The sequence below is a fragment of the Loxodonta africana genome, chromosome 3 (genome assembly GCF_030014295.1).
Source record: "Loxodonta africana isolate mLoxAfr1 chromosome 3, mLoxAfr1.hap2, whole genome shotgun sequence".
Lineage (NCBI taxonomy): Eukaryota > Metazoa > Chordata > Mammalia > Proboscidea > Elephantidae > Loxodonta > Loxodonta africana.
In genome coordinates, this window is record NC_087344.1 from 157,012,957 (window position 1) to 157,040,877 (window position 27,921).

The 27,921-nt window shown below is 39.1% G+C and overlaps 2 protein-coding genes and 1 long non-coding RNA gene across 6 annotated transcripts in view; 1 reads left to right on the top strand and 2 right to left on the bottom strand.

The window, feature by feature from the left end:
* SPAG17 (sperm associated antigen 17) overlaps positions 1-21,437 on the top strand; it is a 259,459-nt gene extending 238,022 nt beyond the window's left edge. The window contains exons 44-49 of one of the 2 annotated variants that reach the window (XM_003409619.4): positions 3,335-3,471; positions 4,794-4,978; positions 7,153-7,213; positions 15,083-15,227; positions 19,071-19,215; positions 20,234-21,437. In XM_003409619.4, coding sequence (XP_003409667.1) covers positions 3,335-3,471; positions 4,794-4,978; positions 7,153-7,213; positions 15,083-15,227; positions 19,071-19,210 — 668 coding nt within the window. In that variant the 3' untranslated portion in view covers positions 19,211-19,215; positions 20,234-21,437. Of the gene's footprint in view, positions 1-3,334; positions 3,472-4,793; positions 4,979-7,152; positions 7,214-15,082; positions 15,228-19,070 lie in introns of both variants that reach the window. The other variant, XM_064282366.1, reaches the window with a different exon arrangement.
* On the bottom strand, positions 3,173-14,862 carry LOC104845850 (uncharacterized). The gene is made up of 3 exons (XR_002785632.2): positions 12,384-14,862; positions 10,181-11,508; positions 3,173-8,835 (listed from the first exon to the last, which is right to left on the bottom strand). It is a non-coding gene; the product is annotated as an uncharacterized LOC104845850 (long non-coding RNA).
* Positions 21,438-21,496: 59 nt separating the features above from the next.
* Positions 21,497-27,921, bottom strand: part of WDR3 (WD repeat domain 3) — a 32,337-nt gene continuing 25,912 nt past the window's right edge. For 2 of the 3 annotated variants that reach the window (XM_010589610.3, XM_003409618.4), the window contains exons 23-27: positions 27,794-27,841; positions 26,691-26,734; positions 24,726-24,854; positions 22,525-22,618; positions 21,497-22,251 (exon numbers count right to left, since the gene is read on the bottom strand). In XM_010589610.3, coding sequence (XP_010587912.1) covers positions 22,096-22,251; positions 22,525-22,618; positions 24,726-24,854; positions 26,691-26,734; positions 27,794-27,841 — 471 coding nt within the window. In that variant the 3' untranslated portion in view covers positions 21,497-22,095. The remainder of the gene's footprint in view (positions 22,252-22,524; positions 22,619-24,725; positions 24,855-26,690; positions 26,735-27,793; positions 27,842-27,921) is intronic. The other variant, XM_023547506.2, reaches the window with a different exon arrangement.

The following is a 27,921-nucleotide window of genomic DNA, read 5'->3' on the forward strand; positions in this document are numbered from 1 at the left end:
TTCTCAGCAAAATTTTACTTGTGTGTGATACTAAGGATATTGTTTGATAATTTCTGCATTCTGTTGGATCACCTTTTGTCTTACTCATCTAGTGCTGCTATAACAGAATACCACAAGTGGATGGCTCTAACAAAGATAAATTTATTTTCTCATAGTCTAGTAGGCTAGAAGTCCAAATTCACGGTAGCTTTCTCTCTCTTTCAGCTTTTGAGGAAGGTCTTTCTTGTCAGTCTTACCCTGGACTAGGATCTTCTCTGTCCAGGAACCCTGGGCCTAAAGGACACACTCTGCTCCCGGTACTTCTTTCTTGGTGGTATGAGGTCCTTAACTCTCTGCTTCCTTCTCTTTCCTTTTATTTCTTATAAGATAAAAAGTGGTGCAGACCACACTCCAGTGAAACACCCTGTACGTTGGATCAGGGATGTGACCTGAGCAAGAGTGTTACATCCTACCCTAATCTTTTTTTTAACCACAGGCAGAGATTATGATTTATAACACATAGGAAAATCACAAAATGGAGGACAACCACACACGTCCTTACCAAGTTGACACATATTTTGGGGGGACACAATTCAATGCATTACACCTTTCTTTGGAATGGGCACAAATATAGATCTCTTCCAGTTGCTTCACCGGGTAGCTGTCTTCCAAATTTCTTGTCATAGACAAGTGAGCACCTCCAGCACTGCATCCATTTAGTGAAGCATCTCAATTGGTATTCCCTCAATTTCTGGAGCCTTGTTTTTTTGCCAGTGCCTCCAGTGCAGCTTGGACTTCTTCCTTCAATACCATCGATTCTTGATCATATACCACTTCCTGAAACGGCTGAACATTGACCAATTCTTTTTGGTATAGTGACTCTGTGTATTCCTTCCATCTTCTTTTGATGCTTCCTGTGTCATTCAATATTTTTCCCATAAAACGAAACTCATTGCCGTCGAGTCGATTCCAATCCATAACGACCCTAAAGGACAGAGTAGAACTGCCCCATAGGGTTTCCAAGGAGCACCTGGTGGATTTGAACTGCCAACATTTTGCCCATGGAACCCTTCAGAATTGCAACTCGAGGCTTGAATTTTTTCTTCAATTCTTTCAGTTTCGATTTGGAATAGGGCCTAGTCTGTCATGTGACCTGTGAATCCCTATTTGTCCAGGAGCAACCCAGGGGATTATGATGCACGGATGGGTTAAGACCCATTGGGTGGTAAAGGAGTATGTTTTTGTGGAGTCAGGCACTTAGGTTCACATTCCAGCCCTCCACTCATTACAGTGTCCTGGGCAAGTTATTTAATTGCTCTGAACTTCCAATTCCTCATCTGTAAAAAGGAGACAATACTGCTGTGTTATTCAGGATTCTATTGTAACTGATAAAACTCAAACTTAATTTAACCAAAAAAAAAAAAAAAAAAAGGAGGCGGGGAGGAGGGAGAAGGGTTTTCTCAAAACCAAACTAAAGAAACAGTGGCTATGGTGCTAGCCAGGACCGATTGGCTTCAGGCACTCTATCTAGCCTCTTCAGGAGTGTCTTTGTGTCGAATGCCTGTCTTTCTACACCCTCCCTGCCCCTATCTTGCTCTCCTTTCTTGTCCTCTCCTACGAAGGACAGGCTATTTCCGTATGACAGGGGCCATAACCATAGAGGCTCAAGATTCCAGTTCCTCCAGATCTATAAGCCAGTAGGCAAGAGTGAGTCATCCCTGTCAGCTTTGGCTTTGTTTGGGCCAAGTACCATCCTGGTGGTTTGGACCAGGAATGTTCTGGTACCAGAAATGTGTAAGATATGCAGAAGCAAGCTACCCATGGGCCCAATTGTGCCTTCCCACCAATCTGCAGTGCACAATTTCACCTGTCTCCCATCACATCAAAGATGTGGTGAAACCTATGTGAAATTGCTCACCACAGATTCTCAAGTAAATACAATCAAAAGCTTGTCCATACCTTGCTCAGTGCTAGCCAGTGCATACTGTGCTTACTGGTTAATCTGCCCCGATATAGGAGTGTGGAGGTGAAGGATGGGGAGAGTGCTGAGCATAGGTTATAGTTGTCATAGCCCCCTAGCTCAGAGTTTATGAGAATGGAGCAAAACTCTATATTTACAAACCAAGTGTGGTACTCCCCTGCAGAGAGTGGTTGCTCATATACGGATCCTGTCTTAGTTATCTAGTGCTGCTATAACAAAATAGCACAAGTGGATGGCTTTAACAAAGAGAGGTTTATTCTCTCACAGTCCAGCAGGCTAGAAGTTTGAATTCAGGGCGCCAGCTCCAGGGGCAGGCTTTCTCTCTCTATCAGCTCTGGAGGAAGGTCCTTGTCTAGGAGCATCTCAGCGCAGGAACCTTAGGTCCTACGGGGGTGCTTTGCTCCTGGCACCTGCTTTCTTGATGGTGTGAGGTCCCCATGTCTCTCCACTCACTTCTCTTTTATACCTCAAAAGCGATTGGCTTAAGACACTATCTAATCTTCTAGATCTCATCAATATAACTGCCACTAATCCATCTCATTACATCATAGTGATAGGATTTACAACACTTAGGGAATCACATCAGATGACAAAATGGTAGACAGTCATACAATACTGGGAGTCATGTTCTAGCCAAGCTGACAGGTATTTTGGGGGGATACAGTTCAATACATGACAGGTCCTTTTCCCTTTCCTCTCTTGATGATTTAAATACAAGAAAGAATGTTTATATATGATGATCTAAAACACAAATTCTTATTTTAACCTCTTGGATATTTGGAACAAATATACACAGCTGCAGCTACATAGATATCTACCCTTGCTTAGTCACTCACGTAACTGAGGAAAAGAACGATTACCACATTTAGTGATCTGAGGATTTAATTCCTAGGTTTTATTTATCTATAGTCACTATATCACTTTTTGAACTATAAATATAGCTGTAGAATCAAAAAAATTCTTGATATTGCACTCACTATTTTTAAGAAAGCTTTAATCATCAATGTTTTATTGTATTGTTCCTTGTCGATTTAATAAAAAGAACACTGAAGACATGGATTTAAGTTCAGTTCATCATAGGCAAGTCACTTAACCTCTTAATCTTATTTTTCTCATTTATTTAAAAAAAAAAAAAGGTAATGCTAACAGCATGTGCCCTGCCCTGTATTAGATAATGTATGTAAAATTGCCATGTAAAATGTAAATATATAAAATTATAATTAATAAAAGCCTTTGTTTTTTTAAATAAGCTCTTTTAAAAAAAGGCTTCCCAAGTTGGTTTATGTTCTTAAATACTCTGGTATTTCTGGTATTGCCTCAAATGTCTTGGAATAAAATACCAATTTGGTATAATTTAAATTTTTTCTCTAACAGAACCAGAATGTTACGTGCCCGTGAAAATTCCAACCCAGTCATTGCTGCAGAATGTTATGGGACAAGTAAGGAAAAATAAAGTGAAGTTGCCTCATTATTTGCTGAGTTCCAAGCCCAAATCTCATCCTCTCCCAAAGGTAAAACAGACATAGAAACAAAGTTTCCAGAGCTAATCGACATTTTCTATAATCTCGACTCATTGAAGTTGTTTATTTCCAGCCACTGGGTACTGCTGTTCACTGTGCCTACCATCTCACCACGAAGGACTTTAAGTCACACAGAGACAAGCTAAGGGTGTGCTGGAGCCCAGTTCATACAGCCTCATGAGAGAAATTTTATGAGCCAGTTGTTAAAACATTGGTAGCTTGACATCAGCCATGCTGGGAGTACTAACACCACAGAAACTGGCAGACACTGAGTCGGAATCGCCGCCACGGCAGTGGGTTTGGTTTTGGTTTTTTTGTTGCAAATCAAGTTTCTTCTTTTCAGACAGCCAGTTTACCAGCACACTATTTGGTAGAGAGCTCACTGGCCACCCTTTTCATGACTCTTAGAATAAAATCCAAATGGCTTACCATAACTACAAGGCTCACATGACATGGCTCCTTTTGCTTGTCCCATACTCACTGTACTTCAGCCACCATGGGTTTCCCTTAGGTCTTCAAAAGAACCAAGCTCCTTCCTTCCTTCCTTCCTTAGAGCTTTTAAGATTCTGTCTCAGCTCTGTTGGGAACCCTTCCATGAGCCGAAGAGTTATATTTTAATAATTATTATTTGATGATTTCATGTCACAGTGTCCATTGCTGTCAAAGATTTATTGCAGTGTATATAGCTGATACGTGATAGAAGTGCTTCTCAAACTAACGTGCATATGGATTATCTGGGGGTCTTGTTAAAATATGGGTTTTGGTTCGGTAGGTCTGGGGTTGGGACTGAGATTCCGCATTTCTGACAAATTTCCAGGTGACATCAGTGCTGCTGATGTGGGGAATGACAAGGGTGTACAGCAATGTTTCTCAAAGTGTGACTACCTGGCCAGCAGCAACTGCACCAGCACCAGAGAACTTGTTATAAATGCTAATTGTGACCCTAGCCCAGACCTAATGTATGAGAAACTCAGAGGGGTGCAGCAATCTGTGTTTTAACAAGCCCTCCAGGTGATCCTGATGAGAGCTAAAGCTTGGTAACCACTGGCATAAAGGAAAGAGCACAGACTTTAGAATCAGGCAAATTTGAGTTTGAAGCTTTACTCTGCCACTTACCACCTGAGCTTTTGTATCCTTAAAACAGAGCCTAAAATACCGTCCTTATAAGGCCGTTGTAAGGATTATACGAGACCATAAATGTTCATTCCCTCCCCCAGCCAGGCAGGTATTTTCCTTTGGTGACAAGGACTTTTACTTATCTGGGAACCCAAAGTAAAACCAGTTTATTTTATTAATTTTTCCTAAATGCGAAGGCACATGATTCTGTTGGAGGAAAAGTGAACACATCCTCTGTTGCATCTGCCGCCATTCATAATGTAAATTCATCCCCTTTTGGATTCCATCTCCTCCCATCATCAGTAAACTTTGGAGTTCTTAAGGAAGGACACACCTATGCAACCATCGTAAAGCTCAAGAATGTTGGAGTGGACTTCTGCAGGTGAGGCCAAGGCCCCCAAATTCTGCTCAGGTTACCTCCCCCTGCTCTATGGGACTTGCCTTTGGCTGCCTAAATCAGTGAATGTTTACTGAACTGAACTATAATCACGCCTTGAATCTTAAATCTTCATACTCTTCAATCCTTTACTCACTAATTTATCCATTCATTCAGTCTTCAACAAATTGATATTTATCAAACCACAATTATGTGGTAGTTATAGTTACTTCTTTGCCCTCCCGTTAATCATTGTTCATACTTTGGTAAAAGCAACTCAAGGCCTGATCTGTGCTAGCAAAAAATGAAGGGGAAAATAATAACTAAAGCATAAAACTTGAAAGTCTGTTTCTCAAATCTATTACAAGCTATCATAATGCTAGCTGACATTTGTTTGCACTTTAGAATCTCAAAAGTGCTTTCAATTACATTATTTCTGCATAATTGAGGCAGAGCCATTAAGATCAATTTAGCTTATAAAGATGAACATGTTATCAGGAAGGACCAATCCCTGGAGAAGGACATCATGCTTGGTAAAATAGAGGGTCAGCAAAAAAGAGGAAGACCCTCAACGAGATGGCTACACCAGTGGACTCCAACATAGCAATGATTGCGAGGATGGCACAGGACTGGGCAGTGTTTCATTCTGTTGTACATAGGGTCACTATGAGTCGGAACCCACTCAACAGCACCTAAAAACATAACAAAGCTATGAAGATCTGACGTAGAAATAATCACAAATACCCACACTCACAGTCCATGCTGTCAGTTGAAAATATACTATATCTGGCATTCAATGACAAGAAAAAAACAGTAAATCCCTAATTTCCAGATCAAGATCAGAGGCCTTAGAGACTATTCCAATGGGAGAAATTGAGTATTTTGTTTTAAGCTCTTGTAGAGGCCAAAGAGAGGGTAGATACAAGGTCTTGGAAGCACCAGTTCATTGCTATCTCCACTACACTGAGGCATCTCTATTATCACAAGTGTGGTCACCATTTTTGTGTGAGATTTCAGTCCTTTCCCTCAGGTCAATCTTACCTTGTATCTATAGTCATGACCATTCCCAATTACAGTATCTCTCCCTGTCCTATTGTGAATTAAACCCTAAGCATCATGTAGGATTTTGTTTTATTTTTGTCATAAAAATAGAATAAATGTTTATTTCAATTGCAGAGTTATTCTCAGTGTAAGTGGCACATTCTTCAAGATTTTGATCCTGGATTCAGAATTGAAAATTAAATGGAGCAAAACTATGGGTGCATTCAATTTAAAAGATCACTGCCCCACTTCAGGAAGAACCCCCCCAACTTCAGGAATAATGTTTGCTGTCTCAGAAACAGACCTGATGAAGGACTTAGGCCACTAGATCAGACATTGTTGATTTTTCAGGTTGTTGCCAACAAAGTGGGTGGGAGAAATAGACAGTGAACCTCATACCAATAAAACCCATCCAGGCAGATCCTATCTACCCAGTGTAGATGGTTAGTTTTAGAGATATCACTGCACAACTCATTAAATTCAGTCACTACAGGGCAGAGCAGCAAAGTTCATGGCAGAGGGAGTGGGGCTGAGGGTCAGAGTGGAGGTAGGCTTTCCTTGGCATTTTAATTCACTCCAGGTCTTTAACCTTCAGGCAGAACCCACAAACCACAGGAAAGGAAAGAGAGCAATAGGCACCATGTGTGAGCGCAGAGCTTTTCAAGTTCCTCAATGTTTTCTGAGCTCTTTCTGTTTCTCCTCTCCCTAAACATGCAAACCCCATACCAAGGCTGGCTCCCATGCTCCACTGCTTTCCAAAGAAGCCTTTATTCTTCAGCTTAATGGTCTGGCAGCCAATATTTGTGTTCACGCTGACTGCTACGCTGAAATGCACACACCAGCCAAACACTCACAACACTCTGCCCAGGCCCAAGCCATTCGTCAGCAGCCAGTAACAAAGCATCAAGACTCACGTTGGAGTCAGTTTTACTCTGATGAAAACTGTTGAAAAGGTAGTTGTGAAATGGGCCCAAGATTCTTTTCCCAATTGAATAGTAAGCTGTTTTTCCTAATGATATGGACCCCTTGCTCCTGTGTAGTGAATATTAACACCTTTCTGATTTTACAGCTTGCCAGTTCATTCACTGCTTATGTTTTTCATTACGGCATTAATTTATTCCCATCTTTTTGCCTGTTAGGTTTAGAGTGAAACAGCCCCCACCCAGCACAGGACTGAAAGTGACTTACAAACCTGGGCCTGTAAGTCCTATGTGTTTCATGTTGTGTGTGTCTGTGTCTGTGTGTGCACATGTGTAAGTTTCCAATGAAGTGTGTTTTTTAATTATTCTACCCATTCAGTTTAAAGCATGTTGTGTTGTTGCTGTGTGCCAGAGTGGATTCTGACTCATAGCAACCCTAGGTTTCCTAGGCTGTAATCTCCACGGGAGCAGATCACCAGGTCTTTTCTCCCACAGAGAGGTTGGTGGGTTCAAACTGTCGACCTTTTAGTTAGCAGCCAAGCACTTAACCACTGCACCACCAGGGTGCCTTAAAGCACGTAGAAGTACAATTTTTAAGGTAGTATAAACAAAAGATTTCTGGTACTGATATCAGGTATTCAGTATTGACACAATGTGACTCATTTCATATTATAAACCAAAAAAACCAAACCCAGTGTCATCAAGCCAATTCCGACTCATAGCGACCCTACAGGACAGGGTAGAACTGCCCCGTAGAGTTTCCAAGGAGCGCCTGGCGGATTCAAACTGCTGACCCTTTGGTTAGCTACCATAGCACTTAACCACTACGCCACCAGGGTTTCCTTTCATATAATGTTCACGCAATAATCATGAGACAGATCTTATGTGTTAATAGAGTTGAAACTTCCAGCTATGGGAACATTTCTGAAGTTCAACTCACTTGTCGCAAGAGTAGTGTTCCTGTACAGTTGGATGAAAATGTCCTTTTTAAAACTTGAATATGACTTAAAATGCACTTGAAAAGCTGATTACTTGAAGTTATCCTGTAATAAATCCTTCTGCAAAATAAAAAAGCGTTTTGAGAAACAAATCATTATTCTACTCTTTGTATTGTATGTAAATCTGGTTTTCTGTCTTGGAATTTGCCAGAGAATATTGTTTAATGCCATACTAAGAATAGTATATTTATTAAAGTTAAAAGCTGGCTAATTTCTCCAGAGATCTCTGAAAACACAAGTAAAAATATTTCAACTTGTTCTGATTTTATTCAATACATTGCCAAAAATGTAATGTTTAGTAAAAAAACAAAAGTATATTAGTTGTATATTCCCACTTACTTTAAATTGTAATTTCAGAAATATAATCTGATGTAAACAAAAGTTCGTCTCAATGTATGATAAAATCACTCATGTAAATCTTAACATTTGTTTCGAGGCAGATTCCGTCTTGGACAGTGCTGCATCTGGCTGCATTAATACCCCCTCAATAAACAGGGTTCCGTTTCCTCCCATATGCCACTGACAGGGCCAGGGTACACAGGATGTTAAAAATGAGTAAGACACATAAGGAGTTTACAGAGATGGGCACATAGTGGGTAGTCAAGAGATGTGTGATTGAGCAAGAGAATGAAATGAGGAAGCCTGGTAGATACAAGGACCATTCATCACAGATGGTCACATGCTTCGGCTGATGCGAACGCGCGCGCAGGAAGGGCACAAAGCCCAACAGCAGCACACAGTGCTGAGTCCGAGGATCTTAATGCAGCCACAGTTGTTACACATTGATGCAGAAGGGGACAGTTTGGTATAGTGGAAAGTCAAGAGGCTTCTTCTTATGACCATGACACCAAGCAGCTCAGGAGTGTTGGTAATTAATTTATCTTCTGAGCCTTGTTTTCCTCATCTGTAAAAAAAAAAAAAAAAAAAAGAGCTTCGGACCAGGTCATTTCTTAGCCCCCCTCCTATTCTACTATCCTATTTATAAAACAGTAGTATGCAGGTGGAAACTCCAAACATATATGTTTTGGGATTAAATTTACTAACACACTAGTACCTCTCTGAAATAATTCATCAGTGTACTATGTCAAGATTTCAGCATCTTCACAACATAAAGCATAGAACAAAGCAAGCCCCCCTTCCACTGTTCTGGGAAGTTCGAAAATCTCATTTTAATTTCAAGTAGGGATTAAGCCAAAAGCCGAAATGAGTGCTGGATCAACCTCTATAGGTACTAAAAAAAACAGCATGTGTTCTTTGAAGCTCACTCTATACTGTTAGTTTTTTTTTCTTTTTGACGGTAGGTTTTGGGTCTGGCAAAAATATAGTCTATAGACTTCCCCAAATGTAAATCTAACCACTGTTCAGCTTGGTTAGTTGCCAGAGCTAAAGGAATGTGCTCAAAGCTTGAGTAAACCTGTACAATGGCAATATTCCAGCTCCCATCATGCAGAATTTCGTCATTACCCAGCCCTGCTCCAATTGTGGGGCTTGGAGGACGAAGGGTCTGATTCTTAGAAACGGAGCTGTTGGATCCCCTCCAGTATACATACATTCATAAGCACATTGTTCAAAAAGTTAAAACATTTTTTGGTCCCCTTATTTATGAAAGTATTATTGGAAAAAAAAAAAAAATCCCATCCCTACCTAATTGCTTTCCATGTGGGAGTTTCTGATTTATTTTTTCCAGATAACTCTTCCCAAGTCTATTTTTTAGAAACCTCCTTAGAAACATAAAAACAACTTAGAAAGGCTCAGAATGTAAACAACTTTTCTTTCCTGGCTGGTGTTCATTTCAGCGAACAAGGCAAGAAACCCATGCCTTACTGGGTTTCTTCTTCGTTACAGATCCGGTTTCTCAGTTGGTGCAGACCTCTTCCATGTAGTTTTCAGATCTAAGCAGTTTTGGCGTTTAAACTAATTCTGCCTCCCTCTACTGGCTTTGTCACTTTAAAGTCTTGTATGAGGAACCACTGAAGGGCAGGGCAGGGATGTTATGGGGATTCACACAATTTCTTAGATTAAATTTATCTTTATTTAGATTAAATTTACTGTATCTGCAAGGATGCCAGGAGACAGGAATTCACTACTGACATTCAAGAAATAGCAAAATTATGGGTATTGCAAAAGTTTGCCTTCAGTGCCATTTCTAACACCTTGGCATTTAGTGTCCTTATCCTTTTTTTCTAAATAGCACCTGGTTTGCCCCTTCAACAATTTATCCTAGGTCCCATTCACTTAATATAATTTACCTAACTAATTTATGGGGTGATTCTCCATGGCTCTTGGTTTTTCCCTTGAGTTCTTTCTTCTACCGTTTGACTCATCTTTCATTTTCCGTAAAAGATAGCCCATGTTTTCAGCTGCGTAGTTTTTGTAGCCTGCTTCCTGCCAGTAGGATTTGTGGTCCAGAGGCCTCTTTTGATTTTGTGTTATTGTGGTTCCCTTCAATACAAGCTGGTGATATTTCTGCCAATATAATTCTTAAAAAAAATTTTTTTGTGAGTCTCCTATAAATCTTATTGAGGTTCACTCCATTGGACAAAAGCCACACCAACAAATCTACTTTGGGTTTCTGCTGAGACTGAGGAAGGATATCATCCTTAAGCTTCTTAGAAACCCTATTTTTTGGATGGTTCTCGGAGGCACCGTCTTCAGTCTCTCTGAGGTCTTAACACTGGATTTTATAGCCATGACCTCGGATTCATCTTTAGACCATGTTTTTCTGGAAGTGCGCTGGGTTTAACCTTTGCCTGGAAGACGTTTGTTAGTTTTAGTATCAATTGCCATCTGGAGCAGCTGGGAATTTCCAAACCCCACAAGTCCTGGCTCCTTTTTGTTCAACATTCCTTACTTCAGCTCAAGTCTCCTTATATTTTAGTATAAGCTGCAAGAAGAAACCAGGATGCATCTTCAATGCTATGCCTAGAAATATATTTAGCTGGATCACCCAGTTCATTAGACATATTTTCTACTTTATACATTACCGCAAGCAACTGTATTGCTAAATGTCTGCTACTATACAATGAAGATCCCCTTTTTTTTTCCAAAAGGATTTTCTCCAATAAGTGTCTCAATAAAAGCCCTCCTCAGAAGCCGCCATGCTTCTGTGAAGTTTCTTCAAGGATCCTAAAGCTTTCATATACATCTTCCTCAAAGTTCTTTCAGCTTCTACCCACTGCCCCGTTACATTTTACGTCTTTTTTTTTTTAAGTAGCACAGTTTTCCAGGTACCAAAATCTATATTAGTTACCTATTGGTGAGTGACAAATTGCCCACAACTTAGTAGATTTTAACAACAAATATCTACTATCTCATTGTTTCTGTGGGGCATGAGTTTGGGAGTGGCTTAACTGGATGAGTCTGGATAATGTTCTCTCACATCATTGTAGTCAGGACATCAGCCTGGACTGTAGTCATCTGAAGGCTTGGCGTGTCCATATCCAAGATGGTTCACTCACACAGCTTTGGCAGAAGGCCTCAGTTGCTGGTTGACTATGGAGGAGGCCTCGGTTCCTTACTATGTGGACCTCTTCACACTGCTACTTCAGTGTCCCCATGAGATTGATAGGTGACTTCCCTAAAAGTAAGTGATACGAGAAGAGAGGGAGAATGAGGAAGCCACATGAATTTTATGGCCTGTAAAAGTTATTCATCATTACTTCTGCATTTTCTTTTTGTTAGAAATGAATCACTAAGTTTAGCCCATTATCAAGGGGAGGGATATTAAGTTTCACTTCTTGAAGGGAGGAGTGCAAAAAAAATTTGTGAGCATGTTTTAAAACCACCACGATATCCATCTGGAATCAATCTTCTAGGAAGCTTCCTATCATTGTTTCTATCTGTTACGGATTGAATTGTGTCCTCCAAAAATGTGTATCAATTTGGCTAGGCCATTATTCCCAGTACCGTGTGATAGTCCACCGTTTTGTCATCTGATGTGATTTTCCTATGTGTTGTAAATCCTACCTCTATGATGTTAATGAGGCAGGATTAGAGGCAGTTATGTTAATGAGGGAGTTTTCAATCTACAAGATTAGGTCATATGTTAAGTCAATCACTTTTGAAATATAAAAGAGAGAAGTAAGCAGAGAGGCATGGGGCCTCATACCACCAAAAAACAAGAGCTGGGAGTGAGTGCATCCTTTGGACCCCCGGTCTCTGCACTGAGAAGCTCCCAGACCAGGGAAAGATTGATGACAAGGACTTTCCCCCAGAGCCGAGAGAAAGAGAGCCTTCCCCTGGAGCTTATACTCTGAATTTGGACTTCTAACCTCCTAGACTGTGAGAGAATAAATTTTTGTCCAAGCTATGCACTTATGATATTTCTGTTATAGCAGCACTAGATAAGTAAGACACTATCCCCATTTCCTGCCCCCCAAGCTCAAGCTAAGTTAAGACCTCTCTCTACCATGCTGCTACGGCAACCCGTAGATACCCTTTCAGAGTACTTACTACTAGCGGAGCACTTATATTTTCATGCCTCTCTCTTCCATTAGTCATTGAATTCCTTGATGGCAAAGACTGTGCTTCATTTGTTTTTCTACTCACGGTGCCTTGGCAATTCCTGGCACATATTACATCAGGTCAGAAGCCAAATCAGAGAGGATGGAGAAAAATAACAGATTAAGTTTATTTCAATAAAGAGCATTTTCTATCACTGTTACTTTGACTTTTGACCCATACTTTATCTTCTTTCATTTGCCATAAAATAAATCCTTAAAATGGGTAGAAAAATCTCTTAATCCACCATTAGTTTGACAGTGCCCTCTCAATAACACCATTAAGTCAGAATTTCTTATCTCAGCATCCGTAACTGTTTCACTTCCATTGATTCAAACTAGTAAGCACTCAAATATTTGCTTAATGGTTGAGTTCCTTAAGAGTTGCATTTATCTCCAACATGTGAAATACTAACTAGATTTGCTTGTTTTCTTAGCCTTATGTTTACAATAGCATTTCCCAAAATGTGCTCCTCAAAACACTATTCTTCCAATACATATATCTATACTTAATTTTTTTTTCAGGGAAGAGTATCACATTTTTACTACTTGATAAGGCACCAAGTTTAGCACCACATAAAAATAAATTAATACAGTTTTGGGATTTTTTGGTGGTGTTGTTACTGTTTTAATGTTGTAAATCTGAAGAGAAAGGACAAAGTCAAGGACTTGGCAACAGGACCCAACAGTTTTGTTCCTGAACTAGATAGCTAATAATTGTTCTTTGACGTCTACATATACTGTCACCTCATTGCCCCTATTTTATTGTAGAACAACAGTAAAAAGAAGCACTTCATCACTTCTTGAGCACCAACAACGTATCAGGCACCTTGCTAGGCACCAGAAGTGGGATAACATTAAGAACATTGGTTCTTTGTGGTGGAGATTGGGGGTGGGGAGTCCCTAACACCTGGTTGTAAGTAGGTGGCTGCTGTAGGGTTGACCCATTGGGGCCCTGCTGATGAAGTGGTTAAGAGCTCAGGGTGCTAACCAAAAGGTCAGCAGTTCAAATCCACCATCTGCTCCTTGGAAACCTAATGGGTCAGTTTTACTCTGTCCTACAGGGTCACTATGAGTCAGAGTCCACTCGATGGCAATGGGTTTATGAGTTGAGTTGACCTAAAACAGCATTTCCCAGTGTGAGTTCTAATAATATTTCCATGGACTCTTAATGGGTGTTACTTAGAAGAAAAAAAAAAAGTTTCAAACAAATAAGTTTGGTAACAGTATTAAGCCAAGTTATACAGGGTTTCATTTGGTTTTACTGCAGGATTTCTTAAGGCCTTTGATGTACCTTATTATTCTCCAAGCATATATGATACACGAGCATATTTTATCAGCATTCATTTCTTTATCCAAAACTTTCCAACAATTATTTATCAAGCACTTACACTTTCCAGGCATAGTTCTAGGCCTAGTTGCTGGGGATAACAAACGGAACAAGACAGAGAAGGTCCTTGCCCTTATGGAGCTTACATCTAGTCGGAAGAATTAGGAGCCAATCCAGCAGAGTCCTGGTGGAATATATTCCAGGCAGGGGGAACAGCAAGTATAGCAAGGCTCTGAGGTGTGGGGTGAGGCATGGAGAGAACAAACGTGGTTTGTTAGAAGAACAGAAAGGTCAGTATAGCTGGAGCACAGTGAGCAAGAACAAGAGAGGTAGGAAATGAGGTCAGATAAGTATGAAGGACTAAGATCATGGATGTCCGTTAAAGACCACTGCAAGACTTCAAATTTTAGAAAAAAAAAATTTAGAAAAGTAGACGTGGTAAGATGGTTGAACTTACATTTTTAAAAACATTCCTGTGTCTGCTGTGTGAGGAATGAACTATAAGGGGTAAGATTTGTCTCAGATTTTTACAAAGATCCAGGTGGGAGATGACGGTGGCTTGGACTACATGATAGTGGAGATAGATAGTTAATATATTATGGAGGTTGAACCAGAAAAACTTGCTAATATATTGGGTAGGGGGAGAAGAAGCTCGGAGGTAACAGAAAAAATCCTAGGATTTTTGATTGAACTAAACGAATAATGGTGCAAATGGCGGGAGGCATGGAGGGAAGGCCTGGGGAGGATCAAGGTGTGTGGGTGGAGGAGGACGTAAGTTTTGTTGAAAATACTATTCCATAGCCATGTGGAGAGGTTGAGAAGGTAACTGGTTATTTGAGTCTGCAGCTCAGGGGAAATGCGGGGGAAAGAGAAGTATCACAATCTAGTGTTCCCTGTCTGCTGTACTTTGGATATGCTATTTGAAAGCTTGTAGATTCCACTTTTCTTCCTGAGTACTTGGGAGAACTCCTTAACGTAATATACTTGTTTCTCTGTCATCTTATTGGTAGGGTTCCATTATCACTGCTATTCTTGAATGTGTTATTATTGGGGGAAAAAAATTGGCTTAAGTTAAGGAAAAACTTACCTCTATCATCATGTCACCTACCATTTATTACAAGGAGAAATCCCAAGAGGACCTGTTTTCACTGAAGGAGATCACTCTATTTTAGCTACTGGAGAACTCTAGTGTGCCAGGATTTGGATTGTGGTATTATCAGAGCCTTTGAAAAGCAGAACAAATTTGGGCCTTTGTCACTATGCCCTGCTCCTCCAAAAAAACAAACAACTTTTTAACAAGCTTTGTGTCTTGTGTCTTATAGGTAGCAGCTGGTTTGCAGGCAGAACTAAAAGTGGAGTTGTTTGCCATGGCTGCTGGAGAGGACGGAGCCAAGGGATCAGCACACATCTCTCACAATATTGAGATAATGACTGAGCATGATGTTCTCTTCTTACCTGTGGAAGCAAATATCCTTGACAGTGCAATCTCAGTAATCACACACAGGGCAAGTATTGTATTTGTGCCAGGAAAACACGGAGAGTCAAAATGCTATTTTTTAATCCCCTTAATTCTATCTTTAAGATCATAAATTTAAATGTCTTAAAGCAAAGACTGTGTCTTCCTCCTTGCAAGGATTTAGCAAAACGCCTGAGACATAGTGTATGCGCAATAACTGCAAATGGAATAAAACCAACAATATTGGCTATCTCTGAGGCATCAGGCAGTGAGAATAAAAATTAAAACGCAAGTCTCTGTCACCAATTAAACTTGTAATCTTACTAAGGTCGATGATTTATTACAAAGGTTGGACATTCACTAAATTACATATGCATTCCTTCGTTCAGTACCTGTGCATTCTAGCTATATAGATATCAAATAGATGTGTGGTACCTATTATTTTTTTTTATTATTATATACAAGGGACAGTATGAAATCTTACCACACATAAAAATGGAAAACTAGACTCTATCTTAAAGGACATTGTATAATCTAGTAATGGAGATAAAATCTCTACACTTGACTTCTCTACCATTGTGTACTTCTCCGATGACATGAATCATATACTGCTCTACATTACAGATACATGATCACAAGTCTAATCTCATCATGCATGGGGTTCCCATGAGTTGGGGACCAACTCAACAGCATCTAATGACGTGTGTGTATATATACATATTGTTATGGATTGAATTATGTCCCCCCAAAATATGTGTTGTAAATCCTAACCTCTATGCCTGTGGTTATAATCCCATTTGGAAATGGGTTGTCTTTGTTATGTTAATGAGGCAGGATTAGTGCAGGGAGTGTTTTGAGCTAATCTCTTTTGAGGTATAAAAGATTAAACAAGGAAGCAGAGATGGTTGAAGAGAGATGCCAAGCCACATGAAGATCTCCTAGGAGCAGAAGCTCAAAGAGACGAGGACAGTCCCCCAGAGCCAACAGAGAGAAAGCCTTCCCCTAGAGACAGCACCCTGAATTCGGATTTCTAGCCTCCTACTGTGAGAAAATTTATTTCTGTTTGTTAAAGCCACCCACTTGTGGTATTTTTGTTACAACAGCACTAGATAACTAAACACTTACATATCCATATATATTTGATATTTGAACTGGGTCATAAAAAATGCAGAAACTATTGATGAAAGGGCACTTTAAGAGAAGAATGAATAAAACTTTGGCAATAGGAGAGTTCTGGGTGTGTGAGAGGATTAGCAGTAGCTTCAATTTGCTGAGAGCCTAGGTAGTATTAGGAAATAGTGGCAAAAAAGTTGGTTGGAGTCAAGTTGTGGAAGTTCAACCTTTGGCTTAGACTTTATTATTTAAGCAACGGTAAATTATTGAAGATTTCTGATCCAGTGGGTAATATGATCAGTATACCTTTGTAAGAATGAATTCAGTGTTATTTTTCAGGATATACTGAAGAGCAAGTGGAGATACAAAGAATCATTATATTTCAGTATGCTAAGGACAAGAAAAACTATAGGTGACAACAGTGGACATGGAAAAGAACAATAGATGAAAGATAGAACTAAAAATATAAAATCTGAAGTAGTACCTATTGATGGAAGGAGGTAAGACACAGAGTACAACTTCAAGGTTTTAAGCTCAGGTAAAGAAACATAGATGTGATGATTAAGGTTGTGTGTCAACTTGGCTGGCCACGATTCTCAGTGGTTTGGCAGTAATGCAATGATCGCAGTTTGGCAATTGTGTAATGATGTAGTCATCCTCCATGATGTGATTGGATGTGATCAGCCAATCAGTTGTAAAGGGATTTTCCTTGGGGATGTGGCCTGTATCCAATACATATATGGCATTCTGGCAAAGACTGCTCACTTGCTCTGGATTCTGTATCCAGCTTGTCATCATCTGACCTCTGGTTCTTGAGACTCAAGCCAGCTGCCTGTCGTATAGCCTGCCAATCTTGGGATTCATCAGCCTCTGCAGTCTGTTAGCCAGCAGCCTGTTGTCTTACTGCTGATCTTGGATTCATCAGCCTCAGCAGCCCATGAGCCAGTGGCCTGCCATCTAACCTGCCAATCTTGGGCTCATCAGCCTCTGAAGTTCCATGAGTCAAGAGAAGCCTCCAGCCTGATGCCTGATCCATGGATTTGGGACTTGCCAGCCTCTACAACCATAGGTGCCATTTCCTTGAGATAAATCTCTTTCTCTCTCTGTGTGTACGTATATATACACACACACACATATATGTATATACATTTACTGGTTTTGCTTCTTTAGAGAACCCAGTCTAAGACAATAGATATGCAGGACTGGATCTCAGTTGAGAAGTCAGAGCTAGAGAAAAACAATTTTAAGAATCATCCACAGAGAGGTAATGATTGAAGATATGGGAAAGGAGCAGAAATTTGGGATTTGTTTAAGGAACAGGAGAAAAAGAAGCCAATGGAGACAGAATAAGGAGTTAGAAAACCATTTAGTATCACATAAGCCATAGAGAGAATTTCAAGCAAAGGATGGACACAGTTAACGGATGTTATAGAGATGTCAAAGAGAACTCGAATTCAAATAAGGCTGTTAGGATTGATTGGGGCAAAATTATTCCAAAGGATAAAGAATGACTAGGTATTGAAGAAAGCAGAAAATATCGAGTTTGGATAGTCTTTCAAAAAAACATTATTAAAAGAAAGACCAAGAGAATACGGTACCTCAAGGAGGCAACAAAGTAAAAGGAGGGTTTTTTAGTTTAGTGTGGATTTAAGTATATTTGTAGGCTGAAGAGAATGGATCAGAAGAGAGACATTTAAAATATAAATGAGAGGAAGTAATTGAGACAGGAATTTCCAGAAGTGGGAATAATCAAGAACAGTTGAAGAGTTAATCTAGGTAAGGGAGAGGAAGAAGATGACTACAGATCGAGACATTCTCAGGTGAAGGAGAAAGTTAGGAGACATTGTGTAAGATGACCTTGATTTCAGTAGAAATGGAGATGAAATCATTCATTTGTTCATTTATTTTTTCAAAATTATTGAGTGCCTCTAATGTATTCTAGGCACTGGGAACACAACACTGAACAAAATAAGACAAAAATCCCTGCCCTATGTAGCTTACATTCCAGCTGGGGGCGGGATGGGGGAGGGTAGACAATAAACAAAAAAGTAAAATACAAACTATGATGGTGATAAGTGCAATGGAGAAAAACAGTTTTCAAAACGGGGAAATAGGGAACATTAGAGAGGACTGCAATTTAAAATACAGTGATGAGGAAAGAACTTCCTGGGTACGTGATTTTTTTTTCCTCCTGTAGTAGTGAGGGCAGGGTTTTTCCAATGTGACAGAAGGAAATTAGCCAAAGCACCATTTTGCCTCTGAGAATTACGTCAAGCCCTCTTAAACCTTTTTACACAGGTTATCAGAGATAGATTAGAGTCCATCTTTTAAGCACAGATAGATGGGAACAAGTTTTATCAGATCTTTTATCTACTTCCATAGCCTATTTCCCAAGATCTACCATCCCCTTTCTCCCTCAAAAAAAAAAAAAAAAAAAAACTAAAATCTGGATGGTGACATGGTTTGGGACCCAGTTATGGTGATGGCCTCTACAGAAGGACCAGTCACAGTTGGGAGAGAAGCATACACTTAGGTGGTGGGAGTCAAAAGAAATTCTGAAAGACCAGTGTCCATCCTCTCACCCCTAAGCCTCAACGTGAAGAATTTGCATTAGACAGAAGAGTTACTAAAATTGGGCTAATGACGCTAGAGAATAGATTTTATGATTCTAAAATGTTATTTAGGTTAGTATGTACCAATCATGTAGCCATGAAAATCATTTTCCTTAACAAGTACTTTACCAGTTTTAACAAGCAGCAATTATGATAAAAGACCAAAAGATATTCCTCAGGGAAAAGAAAATCCCATGGTCCAGAAGACTTCTACAATTTCTTCCTCTACACTTGGAGTCTTCATGTCTCACCAAGTTTCTCCACATTAGACCCAGTAAGTAATAAACGGGAATTTGAATGTCAACCATTCAGAGGTGAGGCCTTAGACCTCAGATTTGCTGTCATCTTCTTACAGCCAGAAACCAGTGAGACACTTGGCCTGGTTGAATGAAAATATCTGCTTACATTAACTACAACAGCTACCTCTTTATATACGTTATATCTAATCCTCACACTACCTTTATATACAGATACAAGTACAATGTTAAAATATATCTGAAGTTTATATGTAATGTTTCCAACCCACAAAGACAAATAAAGATTGGATTTATAAAGATACTGATAATAAAACACAATAATAATTGAAACTTAAAAAAAAGGAGAAAAATGAGCTATTTGACTTACATCTGAAGCGACTTACGATGGAGTCTTGGAACAGAACCCCACTGTAAGTCAGGGACTAACTGTATTCTATTCATTAGAAGCCAGTCATTAGGTCCAGCCCACACTCAAGGGCAATTAGTCTCAGACTGCTTGGATCCCAAAAAGACCTTGGAAAAAATGAGAAAGTACTTGGAATACAAGGTAGTATTGACCTCAAGAAACTTATTTTCAAAACTCAGGATCTTAAATTGTGAGGAAAGAGAATGGCTTATGGATGGTCTGTGCAGCCCAGGTAGCTTCTTCCTAAGGCCCCATCCATGCCCTCCCTCTCCTTCTCAGGTGAGATCTGGCCTGGAATGGCTGCTTTGGCCAGGCTTATCAATTACAGCAAACAGGTGAGTAGAAGCCTAGATAGTCCTGGGCCCAGGGACTGACACCACTGCTTATTCTCTGCTACAGATTTGGGATCTGTTCTTATTCTCTGCTACAGATTTGCTAGATTTCTTATGGGATGTCACTGAGAAACCACTGACTACCAAATACACCAAGCACCTAACTTCCAGCTAGGGAATCTCAAAATTACTAGGTGTATCTTCTTTAAATGTATATTATATATTTATTTATTTAAATACACTTAATGTAATACTCCTAACAAACCATTTATGAGGCCTTTCTTTGTTGCATTACAGGATTCTATAGGTAACTTAATACAACATTTGAAGAGTTACAGGTAAGTTGCTGCCTTCATTAAATGATTTCTGTACTCCGGATTGTACCTAGGCAATGGCTGGCTAAGCCAATAAACGCTGACTTAATGAATAGAAGCCTGCTTGCTTTAAAACGCTTTTTTTTTTTGCTCACCTGTTAACCTTAAACCTTTAGTAGTAAGGAGTTTCATGTATTTTGACCAAAAGATGTAGGCAGCCCGGTTACTAATTGCACACATCACTTCATGTGTCACAAGTTCCCCTTCCCTTTGATTGCTGTAATACTTTCAGCAGCACCTTCAAATCTAATGAGTCTTAATGAGCAGCAATCTTGAAACATAAAAGGAATTACCATTTAGAGTGACCTCTTGGAACTCGTTTTGGTCTGGAAACCAATAAAAATGGTCAGGAGAGATGCTTCAATTTTTTTAGATTTTGATGTGCATCTCCAAGAAGCACAAACAGGATATGGATTCAGCCTCTGCTTTAATCAATAGTTGAGACATATTTTGAGAATTAAGCAACTCCTCTCCCTAGTAGCAACAACAGCCACCTAAAAGTTGATTGGTCAGATTGGAAAACACCTAGAATATATTTTATTATCTATTCTCTTACCTTTTCATAGTTAAGCCTCAGGAAAGCTATGCCAAAATTCTCTTTCCTCTTGTTCTATCTGGCAGTTGGAGTCCTGGTGGCGCAGTGGTTAAGAGCTCAGTTGCTAATCAAAAAGTCGGCAGTTCGAATCCACCAGCCACTCTTTGAAAACCTTATGGGTCTGTTCTACTCTGTCCTAGAGCATCGCTATTACCAGAACTGACCTGATGACAATGGGTTTTGTTTTTTGGTGTATCCTTTATCTCACTTCAGTGGTTGTGTTATGCTTGGGAACACTAACAGATGCAAGGTTTGGGACACAGAGAGCCAAGCCGCCAAAACTCTGAGCCTGGAAAGAAAATAGTAACACCTGTAACACAGTTACTGAGATGAAATAAATTCATAGAAAGACACAAACTACCAAAACCGACTCAAGAAGATAAAGAAAACTTGAACAGACCTGTAACAAATAAGGAGATTGAATTAGTAATTTAAAAACTTCCCGCAAAGAAATGCCTAGGACCAAAAAGACACCTAAAAGTCGATCTCTTTTCCCAAACCAATCCCAACTCCCCAAATCCCTAGCAGATATATAACTATATATACTCATATAGTATATTAATTACCCAGAAGTCCAGAAAGACATCTATCTCACTTTGACTACTCTTTAATTAGAAACAACTATTTCATTCAGAGAAGAATAAACAGCAATTACAATCTTTTTTTATATATACAGATATAAAACAATCTGCAAGGGGTTATGTGTAGGAAGGCTCTTCTAAATACTTTTTACAGCTTCTTTCAGCTGTAAAGTGCATGACTGTGTTTATGGGCAAAGGGCAATCAATTATGAGCCTGTCTCAATAAGAGGTAAAGCCTAATTAGTACAAAGAGGTAATAAGTCATCCAACAAATCATCTGCTATAAAAGAAATGAAATATTAATTTCAACTCTAGTGAAGTAAATACCTAATTTTAAAAAGTCTTTGCTTCCTGCTAGAAATATAAAGGGAACAACTTCTGCAGGAGTTTGAGAACACACAAGGACTTTTACACCAATCATGCCTTTGAACCCAAGAAATGGAGCCCATAGTCCCCTGCTGGAATTCCCTCATGCAAAGCTGGGAACCACATCCTGAAATCTTCTGCAACATGATCCTCCGTTATTTGGTATTTTTATGCCAACTCTACTGCTATTCAGTTTAGAAGTCCTTTTAAGAAAAGAGTAGAAAAAGGCACCACATTTCATTTCTAAGTCACTGTTAAAATTAGCTTCTCCCTCTTTTTCCTCTTCCTTTTCTTTTCTTGCAAGTTGCTTGTGGCATCAGCAAAAAACATAACTTCACTTCTTGCCTCACACTCCCTCTTGAGATAATCAAGACCAGCCAAATTGAAGCCAATAAGATCCTGGAGAGGAATACAAAAGACATTAAACTTTCTCCCACCTCAGTTCAATACAGTAGCGTGTTTGAGTCAGGGGAACTGATACTGTTTATTATTTCACCTTCCCTCTCTAAGATGTTTTCTTGGGTTTCTCTATTCCCAGCAGCTCCAAAAAAAACCTCTTCTCAAATGCACTTGTATGCCTATTCAGTACTGCCAAAGACAAGGCACAGCCTTCAGTGCTACTAAGTCACATATATTTTTCTCTCATTATTGTACCTCTACAAAAATACTTACCCGGACTTGGCTGACTTTTGAAATAGTTGTTTCCTTTAATTTTTCAATCACTGGCACAAGCATTTGGTTACTAGTGATCTGCCCAAAATGAATTCTATAGAAAAATAAAAAAGAGCCATGTTGTAAAGAAGGATCTGATTCTTCTAGAAATAGTAAGCGTACCCTTACAAACAATATGAAAACAAAACGGGGTGTAAAAATGTATCTAGCAAAAAAAGCTAAAGAAGTCTGTTTCCCTACTATTCAGGTCTATCTGCTGACAATTTTAAAAATAAACTTTGTGATATGCTCAACTCATTCACAATGTTCTTTTCCTAGCTATCTACCAGCTAGCCAGAGATTTTGACAATGCTATTTTATGGAAAGCTCAGAGAGAGAATGAGCCGTCTGAGAAGTGCTAACTCAACAAAGATATATTAAAATTTCTGATGAAGTCGCAGCAAAGAAAAAAGACAGAGTGATACTCTGACCTGGAATACCAAGGTGCACTTGAAAAATTCATGCTCCTTTAATCTCCATGTTCACTCTCAACTGTAACCTTGCCATACCAATTTGTCAGGTAGTACCCATCTTTCTAAAGTGTTAAAAAGCAAAGATGCCACCTTGAAGACTAAGGTGTGCCTGACCCAAGCCATGGTGTTTTCAATCACCTCATATGCATGCAAAAAAGCTGGACAATGAATAAGGAAGACCAAAAAAGAATTGATGTCTTTGAATTATAGTGTTGGCAAAGAACATTGAATATACCATGAACTACCAAAAGAACAAATTTATCTTAAGAAGAAATATAGCCAAGATGCTCCTTAGAAGCAAGGATGGCAAGACTTTGTCTCACGTACTTTGGACATGTCATCAGTAGGGACCAGTCTCTGAAGGATATTATGCTTGGTAAAGTAGAGGGTCAGCAAAAAAGAGGAAGACCCTCGATGAGATAGATTGACACAGTGGCTGCAACAATGGGCTCAAGTGTAACAACGATTGTGAGAATGGTGCAGGAGTAGTCTTCTGTTCTGTTGTACACAGGGGCGCTGAGTTGGAACCAACTCGACTGCACCTGACACCAACAACCCATCTACAACTCTCTGATATGCTAGAGTATTCTTGGTGTTTCTTTTACAATCAGTGACCCCTATTCAACAGTACACACACCATGGCATTAAGAAATTACAGAAGTATTGTTGAGTATAAATTTGTCCTTACAACTTGCCCAAAATATAAATATTGCAAAAAATAATATAAACATATCACTATTCTTCTTTTGCTACTAACCCGGTAAAATACAAGGAATAAAGGATTGAGAATCACCAAAACTCAGTCAAGTCACTAAATATACCTGTTTCTTTTAACTATATAGTATTGACTGGCCAGTTTTATTTTGTCTCCGTAACAACATTTTAAGGGATGTTCAGTTTGTCCCTATTCCTGTTCCCTGCTACAACAGCTTAAGACAGAGGGGAAGAAGAATGGGAGATGAGAAGACTACATTCTTAAGTCTTTGTAAACATACCCTTTTCAATTACACATTAGCAAGAATCTTTCACACTTAATATAATCTCATGATAACATTCTCTTTATGTTCCTTAGTTTTTCTCTCTATATGCCCTACTTTTCCCGTTGCACCTGGAGAAATAAATGAGCATTTCTTAAAATGCTGTTATGGAAATGAGACAAAAACCATTTAGCTTAAACTAAATAGTTGAAAAGAAACGACAACTTAAGTAATCTGACCATTCAGGAAAGTGGCTTTCAGCAAACTGACTAGAACCAGACTGTGACCTTGAGGCCCATGATGAAGCACTCCTATATTAAAAACCCATTGCCATCAGGTCAACTCTGACTCATAGCGACCCTACAGGACAGGACAGAACTGCCCCATAGGGTTTCCAAGGAGCACCGGTGGATTCGAACTGCCGACCTTTTGGTTAGTGGCACTTAACCACTACGCCACCAGGGTTTCCATTCCTATGTTACCTCATATTAATCAAAGAGGTGGGTCATCACTAATTTTGTTTTAAGGGCAAGACTGATTCCCAAAGATGAGAAACAGCTTATGTCAGGCAGCACGGAAATTCTGTGGAACAGTCTCTGAAACTGAATCATAAGATTTCTCCGTCTCGAAGTGTTGGCAGCAGCTTCAGTTAACTTCCTACCAGAATCAGACATGCTGAGTACACACAGTGTTCTCTGGAAAGGGGCGTTACCTGAGGAGAAAGAAGAGGCACCTACACAGAAGTTCAACATCAGAGCCCTGCTGCATGAATTCACTGAAGAGCTTAAGAATGTCTGGGACGTAAGAGAAAGGGAGCACAAGCAGAGATTCCTCCAGCTCGCTGAGGGAGGGAAAAACATAAACATTGAAAAAATGCCACATTTCTTAGTATGGTCAACTTCTAAATCTTTCCCTTTAATATTTTTCCTACTGTTTTTATACTTGAAAAGATCTTGCCTATTCTAAGTTAAATATTCATCTGTATTATAGATTTTTTTTTAATATTTAATTTTTAAATCTATTTAGAACACATCCGGTCCATGGCTTGGTGGGAGAATCTTAACTTGCTCCCCCTCCAAATAACCGACTTCTGCAAAGCCTTTTGTTGACCAATCCACCCTGTCTCACTTCTTTTACCGTATATTGAGTCCGTATATATAACACAGTCTGTTTCAGAACTGCTGGGTCGGTTTTGACGATCTGTTGATTCTGATACCAATCCCCCACTACGGTAATTATTGCTGGTCTTGTAGCTTTTTGATCTGGGAGAGTGATTATTCCCCCTCTTATTACTAGTTCTGGACTGTTTTACTCTCTAGTACCATTTCACCAATTCGAATTAGAAATTCCGATTGGAATTACAAACCTATAGTTTAAGAAAAATTAAGTATTTACAAGTCTTCCCATTTAGTAATGTGTATGTATGTCTCCATTCCTCTAAGGTTTCTTTTGTATTTCTCTAGTAAAGTTTCATCATTTTTCTCACATAGGTCCTGTTTATTTCTTGTTAGGGATATATTTAGATATTATGGTTATAAAAAATGATAACCTTTAGTGGGTGGAACTCAGAATTAAAAATCAAAAGGTAAATCACCAAATCGAACCAAACCAAACTCGTGGCTGCCAATTCCAACTCATAGCTACCCTGTAGGACAGAGTAGAACTGTCCCTATAAGGTTTCCAAGGCTTTAAATTTTAAGGGAGGAAGCTGCCACATCTTTCTCCTGCGGAGTGGCTAGCAGTCAACAGCTCAGCACTTTAACCACTGTGCCACCAGGGCCCTTTAAATCATAAACAAGAAAGAATTATTTTTAAAAATATATGACAAAGCACATAAAGAATTCTTAAAAAATAGCAAATTCTTAAAACCTAAAGAGCACAAAAAAGATATTAACTAAAAATTCATAAAAATCAATAGAAATGGCCAATAAATAAGATAAAAACTTTAACTTCACCAATAATCAAGAGAAATGAAAATAACACAACACTACCTTTTGCCTTTCAAACTGGCAAAGAATTTTTAAAATCCTGGTAGAAACTAGTAGAAAGCACTTTGGGAGGCAATTCAGCAATCTAAACGTCTAAAAAATTCATGCCTGCTGACCAGTTATTAGACTGCTACACAAAGACTTATGTGTAAAGGTTTTCATTGAAGTATTCTAGACAGTAAAAAAGAACGCGACACATCCAACAGTATTATTCATGCAACGGAATATTTGGGATTAATTCAATGATGGGTTTTTGAAGAGTGTTAATAAAATGAGTAACTGCGCAGGCAATATTATGCGAAAAAGAGGATAGAAAACTATATAGTATGATTCCAGTTGTATAAGTACATACAAAATATGCCTAAGGAAATATAAAAAAAAAATGTTAACAGGTGGCACTTCTGATCAAATTAATTACTTTGTTACCTATCACATAAAGGAGTACCACCCTTCATTTGTCCCTTTACACTTCAGGAGTCTCCATGCTCTAGCACTTCAAAAAGGTATTATAATGAAATTATTTTCCATCAAGATTTTGACATAGTTAAATCTATAAAGGAGGTAACTGTCAATTACAAAAAACTTCTTTTATTCCCCCACTTCAGTATTCTTTCCAAAATATACTCAAATAAGCATCTGATAAATGTCTTTAGCTGACCAAATTATATTAGTTGTGCACTAGGACTCACCTTGACTTGATTCCTTTAAAAATCTCTAATACATAAGCTGAAGGCTACAAAGGAAGGAAAACACCATTAGTGATTCTCTTCGTTGGTTTCTATTGAAGCACTCTAATTTCCATCTCCTAAAGGACAGGGACCCCTCTCTCACTTGAGAAATAGTGTTCTAAAATGGCAAGAAGAGACTGGGCTTTGGAATTAATCAGATCTGGGTTCACACTCTAGCTATGTTACCTTGTATCTGTAAGTCAGTACAGTTTTCATATGTATACAATGAAGACACATCTGGGTTCACACTCCAGCTCTGTCACCTACCAGCTACGTTACCTTGTATCTGTAAGTCAGTACAGTTTTCATATGTATACAACGAAGACACATCTGGGTTCACACTCCAGCTCTGTCACCTACCAGCTACGTTACCTTGTATCTGTAAGTCAGTACAGTTTTCATATGCATACAACGAAGACACATCTGGGTTCACACTCCAGCTCTGTCACCTACCAGCTATGTTACCTTGTATCTGTAAGTCAGTACAGTTTTCATATGTATACAACGAAGACATATCTGGGTTCACACTCCAGCTCTGTCACCTAGCAGCTATGTTACTTTGTACCTGTAAGTCAGTTCCGTTTCCATATGTATACAATGAAGACACACTGATTTACATGATTATCATGAACATCAGCAAGACGTGTGAGTCAAATACCAAGCAGCTAGATATTGCTAGGTTAATGTCCATTCATTGCTTTCTTTCTCTTGCCCCTCATTTATCTGACTGATTTATGTCAACTTCTCCTCCAAAAACTTCAATTTCAAAGTTCATTTAGGTTAATAAAATCTTGAGTGCTTTGAACACTGCACATAAATTAACACCTGAAAACAGAGAATGCCAGTACAGTACCACCAAAAAGGCTCACTTGGAAGTTACGCTAAAGTGGTCCTTTTGAGATACAAAATATCCTAGAAGATACCACCGTTCAAGAGAGATTTTGAAAGCAACAACATTTCCCGACATACCCGTCCCCCAAATCACAATGCCTCTTCGTTTTCTCTCTTGCCCCTGAAAATAACCTGTGAATAACCAAGGGGAAACGGTGAGACATTCTACTCACTGAGATATTGCCATAGGCCATCAGGATGGGGTTGAGGGGACGAGGAACCTATGAAGAATTATTAAACCAAATCACTAAAAAACAAGACTTTTGATAGTGCTTATTACAGGCAGGGTGATAACAGTATT